At 47.3% G+C, this 22,043-nt stretch overlaps 1 protein-coding gene across 1 annotated transcript in view; it reads left to right on the forward strand.

The window, feature by feature from the left end:
- Positions 1-22,043, forward strand: part of RPS6KA5 (ribosomal protein S6 kinase A5) — a 1,757,411-nt gene that overhangs the window by 426,849 nt on the left and 1,308,519 nt on the right. The window contains exon 6 of the mRNA XM_069637449.1: positions 6,375-6,482. Within this exon, the coding sequence (XP_069493550.1) occupies positions 6,375-6,482 (108 nt within the window). The remainder of the gene's footprint in view (positions 1-6,374; positions 6,483-22,043) is intronic.

A 22,043-nucleotide genomic window follows, 5' to 3' on the forward strand; every position in this document is an offset into this window, starting at 1 on the left:
ATCGGGAGTGAGTGTAGCTCCTGTTTGTCTCGCATCTCAGCCAGCAACCCTTCCTGGTCCACCCCCGGTTGCGTGAGCTGTAGCCTCATCCCCTAAGATCTCCCCCTCAACTTCCCCTCAAGCTGCCCTCTCTCCCTCTTCTTCAGGGCGCCCTCCTGTATAATGAGGCCACTAGACATGGCCTTCGCTGCCTCCCACACCACTTTCCACTGCACCTCCCCTGTGACGTTTGTCTCAAAGAAGGGTCCTATCTCTTTCCGAAGAGGTTCCTTAAAAACCGTGTCCTTGAAGAGACTGTTATTACACTATTACCTCAGGGTTCACCTCCACCACCCCCCAACCTACCACTCCCATCTTGTGATCCGACCATGTCACTGAACCCACTAAAGGGGATTCTACTATCGCCCCCCCCTGCTGCTTGGGCACCAGCAGGAAGCCAATTCTCGTGTGTGTTTGGTGTCGGGGTGAGAAGAAAGTGTAACCCCCCACCTGGGGCTTCCTAGATCTCCACACATCTTCCCAAAAATGGTCCTCGAGGAGTTGCGCCCACGCCTTGTGTTCCCTCCCCTGTGGTTTGACCCGGTCACCCTGTGCTGACCACCAGACCACAGAGGGATCCACTATGGCATTGAAATCACCTCCCACCATCGTCAGTCCTTCCCCCACCCCCACTTTTCCAAGACTAAGAAGATCTTCCCAAGAAAAGTTAGTTGGTGTACATTGGGGGCGTACAGAGATGCCAGGGTGATCATTGTCCCATTCAGGCAACACTTTACCGCCACAAATCTTCCTCCAAAACCCCTCCGTACCTGTACCTTCGTCAAGTGCGCAGAGCACGCTAGGACAATACCAACTCCCTCCTTCTTGCTGGCTCTGTGAGAGGCCCAGTACATCTGTCCAATATCTGCCCCTTCAGTGCCCGCTCCACCCACAAGGGGTTGTAGTGGGTTTCCTGCAAAAAAGTACCTGCAGCTTGTCTTATGGAACAGACCGGCCGTTAATGACTGCTTGTTCAGGGAGTTCAGTCCCTTTACATTAAGCGTGGCCATGCTCCAGTTAACCATAATTAGGCTGCGGTGAAGCCCTCCAGTGCACCCCGAGGGTGACACCTCCTCTCTCCGGCCATTGCGACTGTGCTATGCATTTACCCCTCCCATACTCCCCCCTCTAACCTGTAAACCCCTTCTAAAATGTTTGGGCAACCGTGCCCAGCCGGGACTTCCACCCCCTTATTTCTGAGACATCTGGGAATCACCAGCGTGACAATAAACCCACCGCCCCCCCCCCACCAACATCAACTTTGTGAACCACACTTAAACCACCACCCCCCTTTCCTCCTTTCACTCATTTTGTCGTGAGCCCCCCTCAACTGGGTGCTTTGGGCTGGTTCGCCAGAGCTTTCTTGGATTTCCTGGAAGCCAATTCCTTTCTACCCTTTTTGGTTGTGTAAAGGCACTGTTGAACCGCTCTCGCAATCTGTGTTGGCCATCCTTCTCCTGAAAAGTCCCCTACTCCTTTTCTGTATTCCTACAGTCCCCTACCAGCACCTGACACCTGATGTCTGCACTTGCCACCAGTTGGCCGCACGTTTTACTTATTGCTTTTTAAAATTGTATTATTATTATTTTTTATACTGTCGATCCCATGTACGGCACTGTCCTTCCCCCTTCCCCTGCACTTGCGCGATCTCAATGACACCTGGCCTAGTAAGATCGTTGTCTCTTTCCTCTGTTCCCCCTCCCTTGCCTCGTCGTGCCTTGAAACACTTATGTATAGGCGCGTTATAAATGCAATGCCATATCATATCATAGCTCTGCCAGCAGCCAGGCGACATCCTCTCCGTGCTTGAGCTCACACTGTTCCCCCCCTCCCCCCATGTTCAAAGGAGAGAGCGAAGGGGAAACACCAGTGGTAGTGCATCCCCTCTTCCTGTAACCATTGTGTCAGGGGCCTGCACATCCTTCTCTGCTCCAGCGTGTAGTTTGACTGACCGGTCCTGGTAGATCCTTACTGTGGCCTCCTCCCATTCAAGGTCGCCCACCTCCCGGGCCCTCTTTAAGATGTCCTCCTTGTCTCTGTAGTTATGGCACTGTGCCACGACTGAGCCGGGCTCCTTCACTCCTCCAGCGCCATGGTGGACCCGATCAAAGCATACCTCCTTGTCGAAGGCTTCACCCATGAGTTTCCTCTCCCCAGACAGTTTGGCTTCCAGGTCCCCAGGAAAATCCCCCATCCATGCCCAGGAAGCCCAATATCCACAGATTGTTCCTCCTCTCCTGGTTTTCCACATCATCCTTTTTACTTTGGATCTCAGTTTCCTTGCTCTCCAGTTCTTTGATCCGGACCTCCAAACCCACAGTCGTTATGTCTGTGGCACTTTGGGTGTGTTCCAGGGCCTCCACTCTCTCTTCTTCCTTGGTGACCCTCTCTGTAATGGCACCCATAGAGGTCTGCACCTCTGCTCTGAATGCCTTTGGCTCAGTCAGGATCACCTGCACATTGTGCTGCAGGGTTCCCAGCCCACGTGCTGCCATGGTGCCCCCACCTCAACGCACTCAATCCGGGTTCCACTGTCCTCTCCCTTTGCAGTTCCGGGCCACCGCTGTGCAGTCCCATTGCTGTATGCTCCTCCAGCCCCCTCAAGGGGCTGTTCTAGCACTGGTGGGGCAGCCTCTCCCCTCACCGTTGGGCTCACTCTTTACTGTGGCTGGGGGAACTAGATGGTTTGCCCGGGGGGTTGCTGGTGGTCTCCTCTCCTCACCTCTTCTCTGTCCACTGCTCTCTGGGGCTGCCGCCTTCTCCTGCCCCTCCTGGGCTTGCTTCCCACTTCAGCAGTCACCTTCTGGCCTGGTTTCGCCGTTAATAACTGCAGTATGTTGCTCATTCACCACCTGGGGGCTGAGGCTTGTTGCTGTGCCGTTCGCCTCCCTCCGTTGCCCTTGTGATGCTTTATTTCAGTCACCGCCTCTTGGCCCAGGTCTGTCCCCCCCCTACCAGTGCTTATAATCTGCTCACCGCACTCCGGCACGAGCACACCGCTTCCGGATCTCGGGTGCCAGTTGCACTTGCCGCGTCACTGGCTCCTTCTCATGGGCTCCGGGGACCAATGGTTTACAGTGCCTCCGGTGCTGTGACCCGCCGGATTCTCCCTTCGCTCCGGCTGGCGCTGGCCATCTTGCTCTGCGCCCTCTAGCGGTCTCCCGTCTTTTCCAGTTCTAAGTATCATCCATGTAGAACTGGCTCATCATTTGAAATCATTGCAAGTCATTTCCCAAGTAATCGGCATCAGTTTACATCAATGGACTCCATCTCACACAATTACCAAAGTAGTGGGACGAGGAGCAAGAAGGGAACGATACACGGCGGATAGAGCCTCAAGCTCAATGAACGTGCTAGTTGTTTTGAGAATGCACATGTGCATGGACATTTGAAGATAAAAAAAAACTGCAAGAGGCTGCTGCTATCTCAGAAGACATCACACCTCTCAGTGAGGCGTGGAGGCATGAAACGTTGTGGTGGAGCAGAGGGGCTTGCCAACAGATAGGCAGAGGAACACTGAGCAAGCAGGACATGCTGCAGACACGCCAGGAGCCAAGGGAAGACTCCTGGGCGTTCAGCAACTGGAGAAGACTGCGTTTCACCTACTGGTACCTGAAGCAAGACGAGCATGCTGGAGCAAAGCCGTGAGAGAAGCTGGAACAACGTGAAAGCAGTTGAGAGTGGAAACCGGGCGACAAAGCTCTGCTGCATAAGCGAGTCCCCAGCCATATATGAATGTATGGAATGCAAATATGGAGGAAACTAGAGCAAATGTTGAATCAATCAGATTTACAAATACATGTATCTTCTTAGATATTGTACTAGTGAAAGAAAATGTATTCAATTGTGGAAGTGAAGGAGGAACTGTTACCTGTGAATATAAGAAGTCCTGGCTGCGGAGTATACCAGACAGTTGCAGACCTACAGGAAGTCCCAAGAAAGGATATAAACTATGTTTGCTAAATGAGAAGGAACGTTTGAAAGAAGGAACTACAAAGCTGAGTAGCTTTTCAACTAACAGGATTGTTGTGAACCACGACTGTTAGCTCAAGAATTGTTGGCAATCTAGAAAAACAATCCAGGGGAAGGGAATCGCCCTCTGGAACCAATGTCTGTTTTACCTTGAAGAAATGTTATGTTGGCGCTGTTCTATTTTTCTTTATGAACTATTTTTGCAATCACCAGGTTAAAGACATACCCCTTTTTCACTGTAGTTTGATTTGTAGTGTGAGGGTCCGGATAGAACGTTTGGGCACAAGGACAGTTGTAATTTTGGCATCCTCACACAGACAGATCCTTAGTTTTTGGTTTGAAGTAGGGAAATCCCTCAAGAGCAGGGCCAGAAAGGCCTATCTCCCAACCTCCCATGTGTTAATAAAAGTCTTTAACCAAAAATATGACAACTTTGTGTCCGACGTTCATTTCTGACCCCTCACATCTCTCTGCTCTCTTGTTACCCCTAAGCCACCTCCTCATCTGGGTATTTCCTTTGCCAGGAAAATACCTTCCTCTGCTGTTACACCTCCAATCTTCATCATACCACCTAACTACAACCTCTAAGTCGCATCGTCTGTTCCTCAATATCAAGCTCCCCCTAATAATTCTCCTTTTTCACTCTTGGCCCCTGATGGTGTTGCTGCCTCCTTCTCTTTGGGTTTCACCTCCTCTTCCTGTAACCTGGCTTCTGTCCCCTTCTCTTGACTTCCATTCTTCTGTTGCATTACCACCTCCTCCTGCAACCATCTTCTGGTGTTTCTACTTCCTCTGTAACTCCCTTGACTTTTACCACTTGTTTGACCCTCTTTGTTTTACCCTCTTAGCACGCCAGATCCTCTTGCTCTCCACTGCTGCCACCACACCGTTTGCCTCTTTACAGCCCCTGCTTCTTCCACTGCTGTTCAGTCCCCAGCCTTCTTCAGTGACAGCCTCCTGTTTATACAACGCTCACTGAGCCACTGCAGCTGAATTCTTTTATAATCTGTTCCCTCTTCCCCCCAGGTAGTCTTTAGTGAGGGTCTTCATCTGCGACTTGTAATTAAGTGAAGGCTTTGACTGTTCTTCCCAGAGTGTATCTGAGGCTGCTTTTGGACCAATGGGCTGGGCCTAGTCTGTAATTCTTTTTCTTTCCTAATGGTTTCCAGTGTGTGATGTAGAGGCTGGAAATACACTATGTAAGTTACCAAAACATACAATTTCATTAAGCATTTGAGAAATGGAAAATGGTTTTCCCCGGCCTAAAAATTCCTCACGCAATGGACTCTGAGTATTCTGGTAGCGGCAAACTGGCAACATTGTATCCACAGAACCTCCAAGCTCATTGTGAATTTGTTAAAATCATTCATTTGATATACTGGATGAAACAGTAACAGTAACAGTACACAGACAGACTGCCAGCGTAAAGTGAGAAGAAATTATTCCCTTATAGGTACAGCTTTCGTTTTCTGTTTTGGAATTTTAAATCTGCTAATGGAGCTGATATCCACCTGCAAGTTCTTGAAAGGAGTCTAGGCAGGGTCCAAGCTTCTAGGGCTGTACCGCACTACTGGGCTAGTGGGCAGAGAGTTTCTAAACTCCCACGACAGGCCTGTGCTTTGTGCAACACTGATTTCTTTTTTTTGTCATGTGGCGGGACCGCAGTTAGGGCGTCAAGCGAATACTGACAATGGGCCCAAAATCCGCTGGCTCGAGGTAGCCCCGGCTGGTTATCTCATCCAATGCCTTTTCAGTCCCCAGAAGAAGGCAGGGGACGCCATCACTCTGGTGATAACAAAACACCTTATTGGCCATCAAATTAACGCAATCCTATTTCTCATGTATATCCTTCTTACATCCTTCTCATACTTTGGAAGAGATGGTACGCTTGAACTCCCTCTTGTTACCATTTTACCTATCAACCTCACCCCCTTTTTCCCCCTGTTTATAGCTTATGTCCCTTATCTTCTCCCTACACCTGCCTGTTTCCTACTCTCTCATTTAGGAATTGTACATTCAACGCTATGTTAAACCCTCTTTCTTACCTGTTATTTGTATGTTTCAAATGAAAATATGGCTAATGCTTCTTATTATACAATTGTAATAATGTAGCTTTACTTAAGGTGTAGATGGCAAACATTGTAAATTACCTTTAAAATGCAGTGTATATTCCAAAATGTATTTTTCTTTAAATATGATGCATGCAATGCATGTTGAATAATTGCTGTGTTTTGTTTTTTCTGTGAGGGACTTTTAGCATGTTTATGCCTAGCACAATAGAAAAATATGACTGAAAACAAGTTTTTACTTTTTAGCCTTTTTGATTGCTACTTTTAATGTTAATTGTACTTTTCTGCCCGCAGTTGGGAATTCTATATCGAGACATAAAACTTGAAAACATCCTACTAGATGCTGATGGCCACGTGGTACTGACTGACTTCGGTCTTAGTAAAGAATTTCTTGCTGATGAGGTATGCATTTAAATCGCTGATAAAATCTAATGGTTTAAAAATAGATTTATAGAAATGCTTTGCAAAGATTACCTTTAACACCAGATTGCAATGGGTATACGTTTCTTGACACCTATTCCTTTTTTTCTGAATAATAATTCAAGTGGGGACACCCTTGAAGCTTTTCGACATTAGGCCAGGAACATTCGACATGTAACAGCTTCCTGGAGCTGGTGGGAACCATCCTGATTGCTGATTGGCTACCAGAAGGTTATGGGACTGCTTGACATGAAAGACTCTGACTTCATTCTTTGCTAATTCTAGGACCCATGGAATGCCCAATCTCTCTGTAGCACACCTCCTTTTTTTAATGACCCTGTTCACTCCCTCCAAGCCCATCTTGCTTTGATGGCCATTTGCTGAATCATGAATATCATCACAGTATACTGCCACTCTTGCAAATTTGCACACGGACACTGCTACATTTCTGAATCCTCTTGCCTATCCATGAAAGATGGTGGTGCCTGCCTCCTGATCAACAAAACCAGCCTATCTGCCTTCTGGCCTATGGGTTTCAACCTTCGCCATTCAAATATTTTGCATTTCAATCTCTTGCATCAACCTCTTGCTGTCCTTATCTGCTGGCCCAATGGCACCCTCAACCTCTTTAAGAATCTCAACCTCTCCTCCATGAATGCCTACCCACTGAAGCCTCAGTTGTGCCCGTGGAGTTCAACATCCCAACATTATCAAGGCCCACAAAGTCCAGCTAGACGCCACTCTGTTGTCCTTGTCATCCTTTATTACCTGCAAACCCACTAGCCTAACAACTCTCATCCTCGTCTCCTCATTCAATTCTTCTTGTTTCTTGATTGACCCATCACCCTCTGACCACCCTCTGACTGTTTGAAACACTATGTGTTTCCCGTTCTCGCAGAAGAGCACTGGAACGTTGTGATTGTTCCAGTCCTCTCTCTTTGGTCACTGATTTGCGTCTCTCGGCCTCTCCCTGCTTCCCCCCATGGCATTTATGTGCCGGATCATTTGCTTGTCGGCTCGTTTGAAGTCAGGAGGTCCTAGTGGACATTCGCTATAAAGCCACTCACAGCTTTTCACTATACTGCCAGAGTAAGTTTTACTGTGTACCTTTTGTGCATTATAATATCAGCCTGTTTTAACTTCATGTTATTACTGCCTGAAACTGTTTGAAACTCTGTGTGTTTGCCGTTCTCGCAGAAGAGCACTGGAACGTTGTTTGTTCCTGTCCTCTTTCTTTGGTCACTGATTGGCGTCTCTCTGCCTCTCCATCATACAAAAATTGTTCAAATACAATCCTAGCTGTACCTGGGAAGTACTGGTGTCTTACATAAACTAAGAGACCAGGATGAAAAGCTTCTGTTAGATGAAGGATAAGGAAAAAGAAGATACCACATAAAAATACTAATTGTCTCACGTTTGGAGGTGAAAGAATTCAATTCAGATCCATGCACATATCAATACAAGTATTTTATTATATCATAAAAATTCCCATATGGATTATAACCATTCTCAAAGTGTATTAATTTGCAAATAATCAATAAAACAACTCAATATTGTTGTTCATAATGAATCATACAACAAACTCAGAAAACACTCGCATCACCAACAACTTCAGCCAAACACTCAATCAAATTCATCATACTCAACTCACTCACAAACAGGTGAACATCAAACAGACTTCAACCCAAAAAAATATTTATCATAATATGTACAAAAATAAACCTAATCAATCACTGCAGAAATATATAATCAGCTAATGAATAATATACATTCATTAAACATAATGCAACCAGTAACAAAACATTATTTATACTGTGAAATGCTAGCATTGTCCGTGACGGAAAAACCTAGCCACTGCTACTAAAAACTAGTTAGTCACTCTTGATGACTACACTCAAAAACCAGACATGTTTCTTTCCATCTTCGATATTAAATAAATTGGTGGAAATTCTTCAGAGGTAGATAGATCTGGAATCTTCGTAAATGAGTGAAACTGGATTGTTGTAACAAAATAATTCTATTGCCTTGTCCTTGCACACCCTTGGTATTAGGGCAATAGATACCCATCTGAAAGGGTGTTCATAACGATGCTGGGTGTAACCAACGGCTGTCACTATTTATGTGCAAAATACTGCTTGTTTACAGTGACTGGACTGTGCACATATTCACTCCCATGCAACATGTTGAGTGTCGAGCACGTAGGAAAATCTTAAATGGATTCAGCGTCTCAGGCAGCATTAGTACTTAGCAGGAGTCACAGAGCCCGCATGCGTGGCCGAATTCACGTGCGCACATCTGGAAAAACAGCAAACGGACCTCTCCCTGCTTCCCCCCACAGCATTTATGTGCTGTATCACCCAGCCGTGCAGCGGACGGGCACAGCAGGCACGCCAAAGGCGCACTTAAGGCAAGCCCGTCTGTGCCTGTCCGTGCAGGGCTCGGGCAGGAAGGGAACATTAGTTTCCCCTCATTGGTCTCCTGGGACCGTGGCTCTCTGATCTCCTTCGCTCCATCTGAGACAAACTGGCCTCCTCAGTTTCTCAATACATCTACTGCAGTGATTAAACCTGAAGTAACAGGCCTACAATGTGGACTCCTTAACGCTTGTTCCTTAGTGGCGCACGACCCTGATTGCCCTGTACTGTTAATGGACTCCCAGCCTGATCTGCTCCTTCTCACAGAAACCTGGTTGAGGGAGACATCTGGTTCCGCCATTGTACAGGCTCTGCCCCCTAATTATACCTTGGTCCATCTTGATCGACTATCAGCCCACCCTGGTGGCAGACTGGCCATTATCCATAAAACTCTCTATAAAATTGTATGCACAGTGCCCACCCATACACTCCAAATGGAGTGCTGTCTGGCCCGAATTTCTGTTTCCCCTTTTCTACGCTTACTATCCTACTGGTTTACCGGCCTCCTGGTGTGGATGCCATGATTTGTACTAATTTCACTGACCTGGTCTCTGAAATTCAGACCATACATACCATCCTGTGGGTCATGGGAGATTTCAATTTGCCAGCTAATACCTCCTCCGCTAGCTCAGTCGCTAATTTTCTTGCACTGATGGTGGACCTCACTACCTCAACTGATTTCAGAATCTACCCACCAACATGGTAATATCTTGCATTTTATCTTTGACCCCCACACTGACATGGTGGTTTCGTCCCTTTCTCCACTTCTTTGGACTGACCATTTCTTAATCTCATTCTCTATTCAAATGCAGGACACCGTGGTGCACCCGGCCAAATCTGCCTTTTCTAAACGCAACTGGCACAAGGTAAACAAAGTTGATCTGGTTGTTTCCCTTCATGCCAAACTGACCTCCCACAGCCCTTGCTCCCTCAGTTCTCTGGGAGTCATTTCTAACTGTGGCAGATCAGCTGGCCCCACTCATGCTGTGTAAAGCCAGGAATCATAATTTGGAGCCATGTAGAGGAAATGGCGTGCAAAATACTCTAATACTGTTAATGTTTTTTTGTAGCACTATATCTGCCTACCAAAAAGCCATTAAAGCTGCAAAAAAATATTTTTTCAGTTACAAGGTGCAAGCTGCTGTCAACAAACCTAAGGCCTTATTTGAACTTGTTCAGTCCCTGTCCAGCCCTAGTACAATGGGCTCTGTTGTTACCCCATCTCAATCCCTCTGCAACGCCTTGTCTTTCTTTTTGACTAAGATTGAAACCATCCGCCATGGTATTGGAGTGGTGGCCAGTCAACCCCCCCGCCCCCATTCTGACCCCTCTCCCCCATTGCCTAGGTCCACCTGGTCTTCTTTCCCTGTTTTCTGTGAATTGGACATCCCTGAGGCTATTCAGTGCCTTAAATCTGCCTCCCCGACTGACCCTATACTGCTCACATTGCTTAAAGGCAGTCATTTCTCATATTACGGCGGCAGTTAATGTGTCATTTCTGAGGGATCTATTCCTAGTCCACTGAAGCATGCTCTGGTTATACTTTTGCTAAAAAAGCCCTCACTTGATCCTGGGATGCTGATAAATGTATGCCCCATTTCACTTCTCCCTGTGCTGATGAAGGTCATGGAGGCCCTTGTATCCCCTCTTCTATCCTCCTTTCTGGAATCCTCAGGATGCTTTGACATCTTCCAATCTGGCTTTCGCCCTGGAAGGGGCACCAAGTCTGTATTTAATTCTGTACTTGATGATCTAGCTCACCTGGTTGACCAAGGTGGAGTAGGAGCAGTAATGTGGTTGGATTTATCCACGGCTTACGACATGGTTGACCACACCATACTCCTCTCCCGTTTGTTGGAAATCGGGATATCCAACAAGGTCTTAAACTGGTTCTTTGCCTTTTTGGCTGACCGGTCTCCATCAGTCTCCCTCCCCCCCTTTCTGCTCTGAACCGGTGAGGCTTACTTGTGGGGTCCCTCAAAGATCTGCATCCTCCCCTATACGCTTCAATATATATATCAGATTCCTCCTTCTCATTCGTTTCCATGGATTTAGATTCTGCTCCTATGCTGATGACACCCAGCTGTTAGTTCGTCTTGACCTCACTCGTCCCGACACTGCTGCCCGTCTGAGGAGTTGCCTGGAGGACCTGGGAGCATGGATGGCACTAAACTTGCTCAAACTAAAGGGGAACAAGACGCAGGTCTTGGTGGTGGGAACAACCTGCCCCCTCTCTTTCTGGACCCCAGAATTCTGGCCTACCTCTCTTGGCCCGTTTCCCCTTCCGTCCACTTCTGTGAAAAATCTTGCGGTTAAGCTCTCTGCATCCCTATCAATGGCCAATCAGGCTGATGCTGTCAGAAAATCTGGCCATTTTAAACTCTGCGTACTAAGGAAAGTTGTACCCTATATCCCTACACAATTTCATGCCCCTGTGGTTGTGCTCTACTTCTGAGGACAGTTGATTACTGTAACTCACTTTATCTTGGCCAACCTGTCTATATTATAAATAGACTTCAGCTGCTTCAAAATGCTGCTGCTAGAGCAGTTTCCCACCCTCCTCCTCGTACTCGCATGTCACCTGTGCTCAGAAAACTGCACTGGCTTCCTGTGGAGAAGCGGATCCTGTTCAAATCACTCTGTATTGTCCACCGCGCCTTCTATAAACAAGGAGCTGAATATCTCCAGGAAAAGATCTCTCAATATGAACCCTCACGCACCCTCCGTTCCCAGTCTGCCTTACTGCTTCTAGTTGCTTGTGTGAGGCTGGCTAGGATAGGGGATGTGCTTTCTCGGTGGTGGCCGCAAGGGCCTGGAATAAACTCCTGTTCACGCTCCATGCTACCACTGATGATCTCTTTCTTGCGATCACTTAAAACACTGCTCTTCTAGTCCCTTTTTGCTCCTCCTCTACTCTCAGTGCCATGGTGCCTTCGGGTGTACATGCGCTTTATAAATGAGTGTAACACAACGCCCATCTACATTGCAAGGCCTATCATTCCTTCACACTCCCTTCGCCATACTAAAATCATGAAGTGAGACAATAAACCCGACAATGGTCCCCAGTTCTAAATCGGGACATCCTACACATGCTCTCTTGAAAAAGCCATGCATTTGCTAATTGAGCTAAATTTGGCACTCAAGTCACACTTCCAGCACCATTACTATGCTGTCACCTTCATTCCCACTTACGGTTGTGGGTCGAAAGGAGGAGTTGGACACAAATTGGACATTACCTCGATTCTTATTCAAAATAATAAAGAAAAGGGCTACTTTACCCTATTGCTACAGGGATGTTCCCTACCTAACCAAACTAAGTACGTCTGTCATCAGGAATTCCAAATCAAAAATGTCCTCTGTCCAAAATCTAATATACCCGACCCTACCACTAGTACCAATAACTAAAGTTTGCCAAAAGAATGTCTCTCTCCTGGCTGCTTCCCTTCGGTCTTCTGACTCAAGGCTTTACTTCAGGGTTCTCTTAGTTCAAATACATATCGAATATGAAAATATAATTCTCTAGTAAAGTTTAATAATATGGTCTCTTCTGATTCTCAGTGTCTTATTAACTCCCTTCAACTTTTCATATGTCTGGTGTTCCAGGCAGTGTAATGCTTATCAATATTCTGAGTAGTTTCATTAATGGTTTTCTTAATATAATCTCTTACAGTCCTTCCTCTGATTTTGAGTAGTTTACTCTTTCGACTATACCCTTCTGGGGTTTGATATATATATTTATCATGGGTGAGGCACCACCACTCCTGGAGTCTCTCTACTAGGCTCTTTCTCTGAGACATTGGCTTAATATGTAATCTTGATTCTGGGAGGCAGGCATGGTATCACAAGTAAGGACACAGACACAAAGGTACAAGTTTCAACTCCTTTATGAAGTTTGACTTCGGTTGGAGACTTCCTATCTGGCCCTAATTCTATAATGGGAGTAGTCTCGACCATCAAAGTAAAACAAAATGTTCCAAGTCAGTCAAACAAAGGAAACAGTCTGTGTCAGAAACCTGTACTTGGCCTCACATTTCACAATAACGAAGTGTGGGAAAAGGCTTGCAAATAAGAGTGTCAAAACAATGTCAGAATGGCGATGAAAGTGGCTCACCACTCCCTCCTCCAGGTTCAGTTCAATTGGGTTCTTACAAAGTTCCTTCAAGGTGAGTAGTATGACCAGTTCAAAGATTTCCCATAAATCTGTTAGGCTTCCCTTGCCTATTTCAATGTCAGTTCAATATACATCATGGTGCTCTTCAACTGATTCTTTCGGTCTTCCCTCACCCGGCTTCACAATTGTCAAATATACAGATATTCACAAAGTTCCTTCTTGTTTACTTTCACAGGCTGTCCTTGCCTGTCTTCAAACGCTTAAACATGGCTGAAACACTTTCCAGCTAAACAGATCTGCCTCACCGTGCTCTGGGATTACTCCCTTCCGCAACCTTTGTACTTCTCTTTCACATTTTTCACCTGTCGGAGACGTTCGCAACTGCACGGTATTCTCACTCCTATGCGTAATCACTGACAATTGGGTTGGTTTCTTAATATCCGTTCCTCTTGCACGTGAATTCGCAGAACAGGCCCTCAGCCACTGTGTTCCTCGCTTCACAAAAGTATCCATTCACTTTCACATTAGCCTTTCGGGATCTCTGCACGCTCTTTCCACCGTGCCCTTCCCTTTAGTGACTTTCAGCACTATTTGCTTTAATTTTTCACTGTTCTGTTATCCTTCAAGAAGCATTTAACAATGTGCCTTCTCACACGGCACTGCTCTGTTACTTTGTTTCTCATCAGCCCCCTCGCCGGCCAAATACATTCAATCTTTCAGTTCAATGTCTTTATCCTTCAACTTGTAGTAATACTGTAGCTTTCCACAATCCTGCGTTTCACAAATCGACTCTCCATTTCTTTGAACTCACCAGCTGTGATTGCTTTTGCGTGTCCTTCTGTTTTCAGGTCGTCGAGGTCGCAGTCGTGGCGGCCTCGGAGCCAGGGGAGGAAACGAGCAGTCTGCTGGTGCATGGAAGAAAGGGACTAGGTGACCCCTCGGCTCCCTTTTCTGAACTCTCCTGGCTTCTTGGAGAAACAGCTGCCTGCCACGCTTTCTCCTGCCTCAACTCGCAGCCTGTCAGTGTCTCAGCGTCCCGTTCTCTGTGGCCTGGTTCTTGGCAGTTCTCTCTCAGCTGCTCCTCCATCTCACCATGCAACTTGTCTTCCTTCTTGGCCCCTGCATCCCTCTCTGTCTTTCTATGCTCCATCTTTTATCGTTTGAAAAATGGTCCATGAGTTTCAGGTGTGTGTGTGTGTGTGTGATTGTGACGGAGTTCCGACCTTATTAGTGGGTCAAGGCCAGTATATGTTACTAGTGGTAATCTTCCTAGTCTCAGTCTTCCTCATCTCAGTAGTTGGACTGATTGGGAAAGGAGGGGAGTTATGGCAGTTGTAGTATCCCATAAAGGTAGATGGAATATGGAGTACATAACTGTCAGGAAATGGGGGGATACCATGTCTCGCCTTCCTGTCTCTCCTCCCCACTCCCTAGGTGATCATCCCTTGCTTGGCTACCCCCAGGGTCCGCATCCAATAGCAATGGCCCTTCCCTGGCCACCTGAATAAGGCATCTCCGGGGACTGAGTCATAAAACACCTTCAGGTTTTTCACAATTCATAGCACTTTTCAAAGTCTCCCATTAAAGGGCTCCCCCCGCTAATTAACAGTTAACACTGTTAACTTCCTCTGTCCTTCACAGGATAGTCTTTCCGGCCTTTTCAAGGCTTCATGCGTAATGATGAGTTCTCCTCAGATAAGGACCCACAAAGACAGGGTACGATGTCCTTTCATTGACAGGTGTTTTTTTAAATGAAACTCTTTGGCCGCCGAAAAATAGAAAATCGCAAAATATAGGGGGTCGGGACATCTAAAGGGTTGGGGTGGGTCAGGAATAGTTCAACGATGGGGGTGGGGGGTTGGCTGAACACCCAAAAATAAAATAAATATTTTGATCTGTTTTTTCAGCAAAGAATCTTCATTAAAATAAAAAAAGTTAAAAAAACAGCTGTCGATGAAATGACATAGAACCGAAGACCGTAAACATTCCCCTGACTAGCCCAGCCTGAGCAAGTGCAACCAAACACCCAAGACCAAGGGATTCAATGAAAAGGTGGACATGCAGCAGGAACCATTCCTTATGGGGGCACTGTAAAGACTGTTAGGGGGTGTCTGTACTTCTGTCCTCTATATGGTAGAGGAGAGGCACAGAGGACCCCAGCCAAGATTCTCTATTATGGTAGCAATGGACAAGCAATCCAGGCCTAGCTTCTCAGGAGGTGATGCGGGCTGGTTCTTAAGTACAGTGTAGTCCCCGAACCCCCACAAAGGAATATCCACACACTGTATTACTGAAAACAGTCTTTATATAATTAATATTCAAAGGTATGTACACGATCACAATAACGCTCTTTGTACTCGGAAGTCAACAATGATAAATATATACAATACTAAAGTGGTACCACCAATGTTATCGAATCTCATTAAAGTGCATCAACTGTACGGTTAAAATGTCACACAGATCAATAACGAGGAAACCAGCAATAGAGATAGGCAGGAACGGAAGATGGTGGAAGCAATAGTCTTATTTCCTCCTATTAATGCTTTACCCCCCCAATATGCCTGGTGGAGTAGAGTTCTCCGAAGATGGGTCGACCGATCCTTCTTGAGTGACTCCCTTTAAAGCAGGAGCCACGGATCGTCGAGAGGCGTCGAGGAACTCGGCGTTCGGTGTCGGGGAATCGACGGCCCTTCTTGAGTGCCCTCCCTTTAAGGCAGGAGTCACGGGTTGTCGAACGTCCGACAGCGAACAGGTTGAACTACGGCCGTGAAGTGGTAGTTTCGTTCCTAGCGGTGCTCGTCGACGACAGCGTTGGCATCCTGCAACGAAGAGGCGTGCGGGGCACCTCGGTGACGATAGTTCTGGACCGCAATAAGATGATGAAGAACTGTGGCCACGCAAGGGCGTCGAGTCGTCGGCGTCTCTGTGGTCCGTAGGTGGCGGAAAACCCACCTGCGGATGCTCCTCGGCGCGTCAACGGTCGGGCCTTCTCCAGCGGGATAAAGCGGGCGACGATGCAGACGAGAGCGTACGATGATCAAAATGAAGTTCTTAGGCAAACGGGAGCACGGCGGCTCCGGTCGGCGACGGCGGTCGTCTACAGTGGCGGACAACAGTCCGGGTGCTTCTCTTTAAGATTCCACGGCAGTCCCCGTCTCGGGTCGGCAGCCTGTCGAAGTTCTGTCTACCAGGGAGCCTTGGCAAAGATCAGCTGTGCACGATGGTCCCTCGTAGCTCGGGAAGAGGGCGCCTTACCAGGTCCTCTCTGGGTCAGTCCTGGAGACACAGCAGCTTTCAGATTGTGAAGGAGAGCAACAGCACTTCTTCTCGTCCAGCGGGGCTTCAAGGTCAAGCTTCAGTTACTCCAGTTACTCGTCATAGTGGACTTCAGCTTCTGAACACGATTCCTAGCAGTGAGAGGCCCCCAGATATACTGTTGATCTCCCATTCATTCCGCTGGGTCACACTCAAGCATCCAATCACGACTAAGGGCATTCATGCAGGCAGGCAGCCAATCAGGCACACAAGGTATCCCGGCCATTCACTTCTCTCCAGACACTCACAACAAGTTATGTGTATTGGGACAAGTACCGAGCCATTCAACACTCCCAACTGCATTCATAACGGTTTCGGGCAGGGCTGTCCCAGTCATTGTGTCAACCACCAGATACTAGACATCCACAACACAGAATGCATATTCATCACACACTCTATTCAACCGGGTCCCACCCACAGGAGGTACCCACAACATACATCACTGGGAAGGCTCCAGCTAGTCTGGCCGGGCCTTCACAACAACATCATATATGGCACTTCCACCCAACAGCCAGTCAGGGGGAAGGGACAGAGTCAGGGCTTCCCAGGACTTTGGGAAAACAAGGCAATGGGTAACAGAAAGCAAGAGGCCGCAGGGGCCATCTTGTTTTCCATCAGGAATCAACTGATCCCAATGGCAGGGCCGTGGTATCCCCAAAATGGAGGATACTCCGCGCACCTGTCAAATTCAGCACAAGCTGCCACCAGCCCATACCCTGCTCTGCGGGCCACCCACAGGTGCCCAAAAACATACACTAGGGGCACAGGGTTGTACCCCCACCCATGGGTGCCATAAGGGTATCCCACGGGTTCGTTCACCAAACCCATACAATAGACACAGAGAATTATTTTTACATTCCAATATGTCAATTTGCCATACCTATATAATATTTTAGTTTGCGATATGGCTGAGGCTAACATTCGCTCAATGGCTTCCATGTGGCCTCTCGAATATATTGAACCTTCAAAAACCATTCCCAAATACATATAACTGGGTACCACTTTTACATTGTTAATAGACCACATCATTTGTCCCCGAGTTTTTTTTATTAGGCAAATAAGCTACTGTCTGCGTTTTTGTGGTGTTCATTTTCAGTTAGTTTTGGGCGATATATTGATCAAAGGCAGTTAGTAGTTTCTGTAGACCAATAGGAGTTTTGGAAATGAGTACAAGGACGTCTGCATATAATAGGACTTTGATTAATGAGCCATTGAACTTAGGGGAATCAGAAATCACGTTTTCAAAAGCCTGTTGGCCATCATGTAAAAAGAAGTTAGAGGGCTGAAGCAAGGATACATCCCGGCTTCAGCCCTCGTGATGTTGGATTAGATGATGATAGCAATCCTCCCATTGACAAACTGATCTGACTAGATGTATTTGAGTGGAAAGCATGTATGATGTCACATAATGAAGGAGGGCACCCAGCTCTTAATAATTTTGACAGAGGAGGACTCAGGAAACCGAGTCGAACGCAGATTGCTGGCCTACGAAGGCAAAATAGATCGGCTGCTTTGTGGCATGGGACTGAGCTTCAATTGCATTAAGGCATAGCAAATTCACTGCCGTTCCCATGCCTGCCACAAAACCCGATTGATTTGGGTCACGTCTCTTATGGGATAAGGTACAGGCATTAAAATCACGCAAAACCAACCAGGCCAAAATCTTGCCAGGAGCGTCCAGCAATGCGATAGGTCTGTAATTATAAGGTGATGAACGATCACCCTTTTTAAAAATTGGTACAATTAATGATGTACGCCACGAGACCAGAATGACCCGATTTAACAAAATGTGTCGAAAGATTTTGTGCAAGATGGTCGCCCATAGGTTAGAATGTAACTTGAGTAGGGCATTATGTAACCCATCTGGGCCAGCTACGCATGATGAGCTAGATTTCTTAATGAGGTCTTCAACTATATTTATCGAGCAAATACCCACATATATATTCTTACCTGAGGACCTTTCCTTTGTTAGGACAGGAGATTGAGCCAACAAGAGAAACACAAGTCCATAGGTCAGAAAACCTGTTGGTGCAAATGACACAAATGACCGCCGCCACAATTCAAGAGAAAAATTTGAATGGGAACTATCCCGACAGCATGCGAACGCCTATGGCAAAAGACCACACAGTTCCTTGACATGAATTGCAGGAAATGTTCAATGTTGACAGCAGGGGCGATCCTCAGTTCTTTAGTAATATCCAGATAGTTTAGAACAAAGTATCAGCAAATTCCAGACAAAAAAAAACAGGAGACAAAAAGCAATGAACCTAGAACACAGCAAAATAACTGGAAGCAACAAACGAAAAATCCACTTGCGAACGTCGGTAACATTGATATTGAGAAGCAACATGATTAGTGAGTAACACTGATTTAACATCCAGGGCCAAAGTAGTGGAGTTTAATCTTACTGGCGTAACAACGTCATTGTCCATAGGTGGAGTTATGCAAGTGGTGGTGGGAGATGGAGTCCTTGACCAAGCAGCGCTGCCCGAGTCGCCAGGGTAAACTCCATCGGAAACTGGTCAGCGATTGCTGGTGGACCATAACCGATTTCCCCCACCAATGTTCAATTTCCACAGGGACAGTCTGGTCACTCAGCATAAAAATGGCACAGCAAATGAGGAACATGTATATGCTTATAGTTCTCCCAGGTGCGATCCTATAGCCCTTTCATCGATCAGATACAAAACCTTACCACAGGAAATCTAGTCTAGAATAGCAGCCATCTCCTATTGCTCGGAACTGCGCACCAATAAATGAGCCGGACGATGAGCAAGGAAAGTACCTAGAACACAAGGTTTAACCAATGAAACATGAATAACCGGATGTAGACACCAGGTTTTGGACACTGTTAACCGACTGCAACAGGATTCAGGAACCAATCGATCTGATAAGGTCCTACGTATCTAGGTAGCAGTTTCCTTGTACGCGGTAAGTGGAGGCACGCAGTGGACAACCAGACACGATCCCATACCTAATATTCAGGTTCAGGTTGACTAGTTTGACCCGCTTGCCATTTCAACTGCTCTTGTGCATCAGATTCTGCCTGACGGAAGAACGTAACTGTTGTTGTACAGCGTCATTAGCAGAAGGATTTGAGAAAGGCACAAGTGATTCCTCTGGAAGAATGCGAGGATGATGTCCGTACAGGGCGTAAAAGGGGGAACAACCTGTGGCAGGATGTTCCGCATTATTGCAAGCAAATTCTGCGAATTGCAATAAGCAAACCCAAGTATCCTGGAACTGCAGTGTTGTGGGGGAGAGGGAGGAGGAGTGTAGTGGGAGAGAGGGAGGAGGAGGAGGAGGAAGAGGGGTGTAGGGAGGAGGAGGAGGAGGAGGAGGAAGAGGGGTGTAGTGGGGAGAGGGAGATGGAGGAGGGGTGTAGTGTGGGAGAGGGAGGAGTATAGTGGGGGGAAAGGGAGGAGTATAGTAGGGGAGAGGGAGGAGGAGTGTAGTGGGCGAGAGGGAGGAGGAGTGTAGTGGGGGAGAGGGAAGAGGAGTGTAGTGGGGGAGAGGGAAGAGGAGGAGAAGGAGGATTGTGGAGGAGGAGGAGAAGGAGTGTAGTGGAGGAGGAGGAGGAGGAGGAGTGTAGCGGGGAGAAGGAGGAGGAGGAGTGTAGCGGGGGAGAAGGAGGAGGAGTGGTGTAGTGGGGGAGAGGGAGGAGTAGGAGTGGTGTAGTGGGGAGAGGGAGGAGGGGGAGTGTAGTAGGGAGGCGTGTAGTGGGAGAGAGTGGGCAGGAAGAGTGTAGTAGAAGGGGGAGAGGGAGGAGGAAGAGTGTAGTAGAAGGGGGAGGAGGAGTGTAGTAAGGGGATAGGAAGATTGTTTGTGCAGTTTTAAGAGAGTGGAGCTGGTAGAGTAGAAAGGGTAAGGCAACGGTAAAAGCAGCCAACGCCCTCGCGATTGTGGCCCGCTACGACAGGGAGTTGTGCTTTAAGATCGCTCCTCTGCTGGACTTCCTCTTGGACGACAAGAGGGCTGAGGCCCTGGAGATCCTGCAAGAAGGCGAGGTGGCATCAGACCACACCATAACGGTGGCCACGGACATTGCTGACACCGGCTTCCGCCAGATGGGCAACAGTGTTTGCCTTCGCCGGCGTGGTTGGCTCAAGGCAACCGATTTCCGCCAGGATGTGCAAACTAGAGTTTTGGACATGCCTTTCGACGAGAACAACCTGTTTGGCAAGACAGTGAACGAGTCACTGCAGGCCATAAGGCCGACACGGAGTCGGCTCGGGCCTTGGGAGTTTTGCAGCAACGACGGCCGCCCTTTCGGAACTCCGGAGGCAAGCAAGGTGCCTCCAAAGGATTCGGAGGAGGCTCCTCGACGTACCACCAGGCGGCCTGCTCCTCGTCGCAGGAGGCCTACAGAGGACGCGTCACGTCAGGAGGATCTCGTTGTCGTCGCCAAGGAGGCCAATGCAGCAAGTCCGCTACCAAGCAGGACTGAACCGGCCGTACAATTTTTAGTACAAGAAGTGCTTACTAGATGGGGAATATGTGAAGTATTAAGATGTGATGATGGTCCTAATTTTGTCAATGAAGACTTTAGCTTGTTGCTTAGTATAAAGCAAAAGTTCTCATCAGCTGATCACCCTCAAGCGAATGGGATCTGTGAGAGACTCAACGGCCTGCTTAAAGAAAGGATAGCTAAATTGAAGCATACATTGAAAAAAAAGGATGATTACATTGCCTGCCTCTTGCATTGTACGTGTTGAGAAATCAACCAGGCTCTGACCATCATCTTACGCCCCATGAAATAGTGACAGGGAGGCAAATGAGGACAACCCTCACTCCTCCATCAAGATCTAGAATTGATGCCCAGACGACAGCAGAATTGTTAGGAAAGGAGTTACATGCCTTCTTAACGTGTATGACTACCAGTATCTGTCATTTCAGATCAGCTCAAGCGGAAGGGGTTTGGGGCTCAGCTCAGAATGCAGATGGAGACCATACATCAACCGGACTTAAAGAATTACGTCTTCCGAAACTTTTCCCCAGAGATGAGATCCTAATTAGAAACTTTACAAGGAAGTGGCAGGAGCCTCGATTCAACTGTCAGTTTGTCGTGGAGGACGTAACGCTGTCAGCCGTGAAAGTCCAAGGAGGATGCGCGTGGATATTTCTCAGAGACGTAAATATCTACACCGGAGAGTCCCCTTCACTCCCACCCCAGTCGGAAGCAAGCAACGGAGAAGAACTTCAGTATGTGCAGACTAGATCCACAATGAGGAAGAAGGACGCAGAGACTGTCCAATAGACAGATAAGAGTAAATTGGACTGTGGTTCTTTTGGGACACTCTTTTAAACTGCTAAAAAAGGAGTGAGAGACGTTTCTTTGTTCTTGAGCCACAGGAGCTTGCTAACATTGCACAGAGACATATTTAAGTCTTAATCGAGAAGGAGAAATGCCAGATTTGGAATTCCTTTTCGACGACTGGAAGACGGAACAGTTCCCGATTCCTTTCTCACTGAGTTTCTCTTTGGAGGCACCTGTGGTAGTGCCTAATGGTCACATTTGCCGGATCATTCTTAATGTTTTCCTCTTCATTCTTCATGCATATCCTGCGCTTGTGGGGAGAACTACTACTGTTCATCTGTTCCTGCAAGTTTCCTAAAAATGGTCCAATCGTAAGGAGATTGCTCGCAGCTATTATAGAGCAGGTTCTCCAGCTTCCCGAGTACACAAATGCTGCTGTCTGAGGA

The sequence above is a fragment of the Ambystoma mexicanum genome, chromosome 14 (genome assembly GCF_040938575.1).
Source record: "Ambystoma mexicanum isolate Mex_15411 chromosome 14, UKY_AmexF1_1, whole genome shotgun sequence".
In the NCBI taxonomy this organism is placed as follows: Eukaryota; Metazoa; Chordata; class Amphibia; order Caudata; family Ambystomatidae; genus Ambystoma; species Ambystoma mexicanum.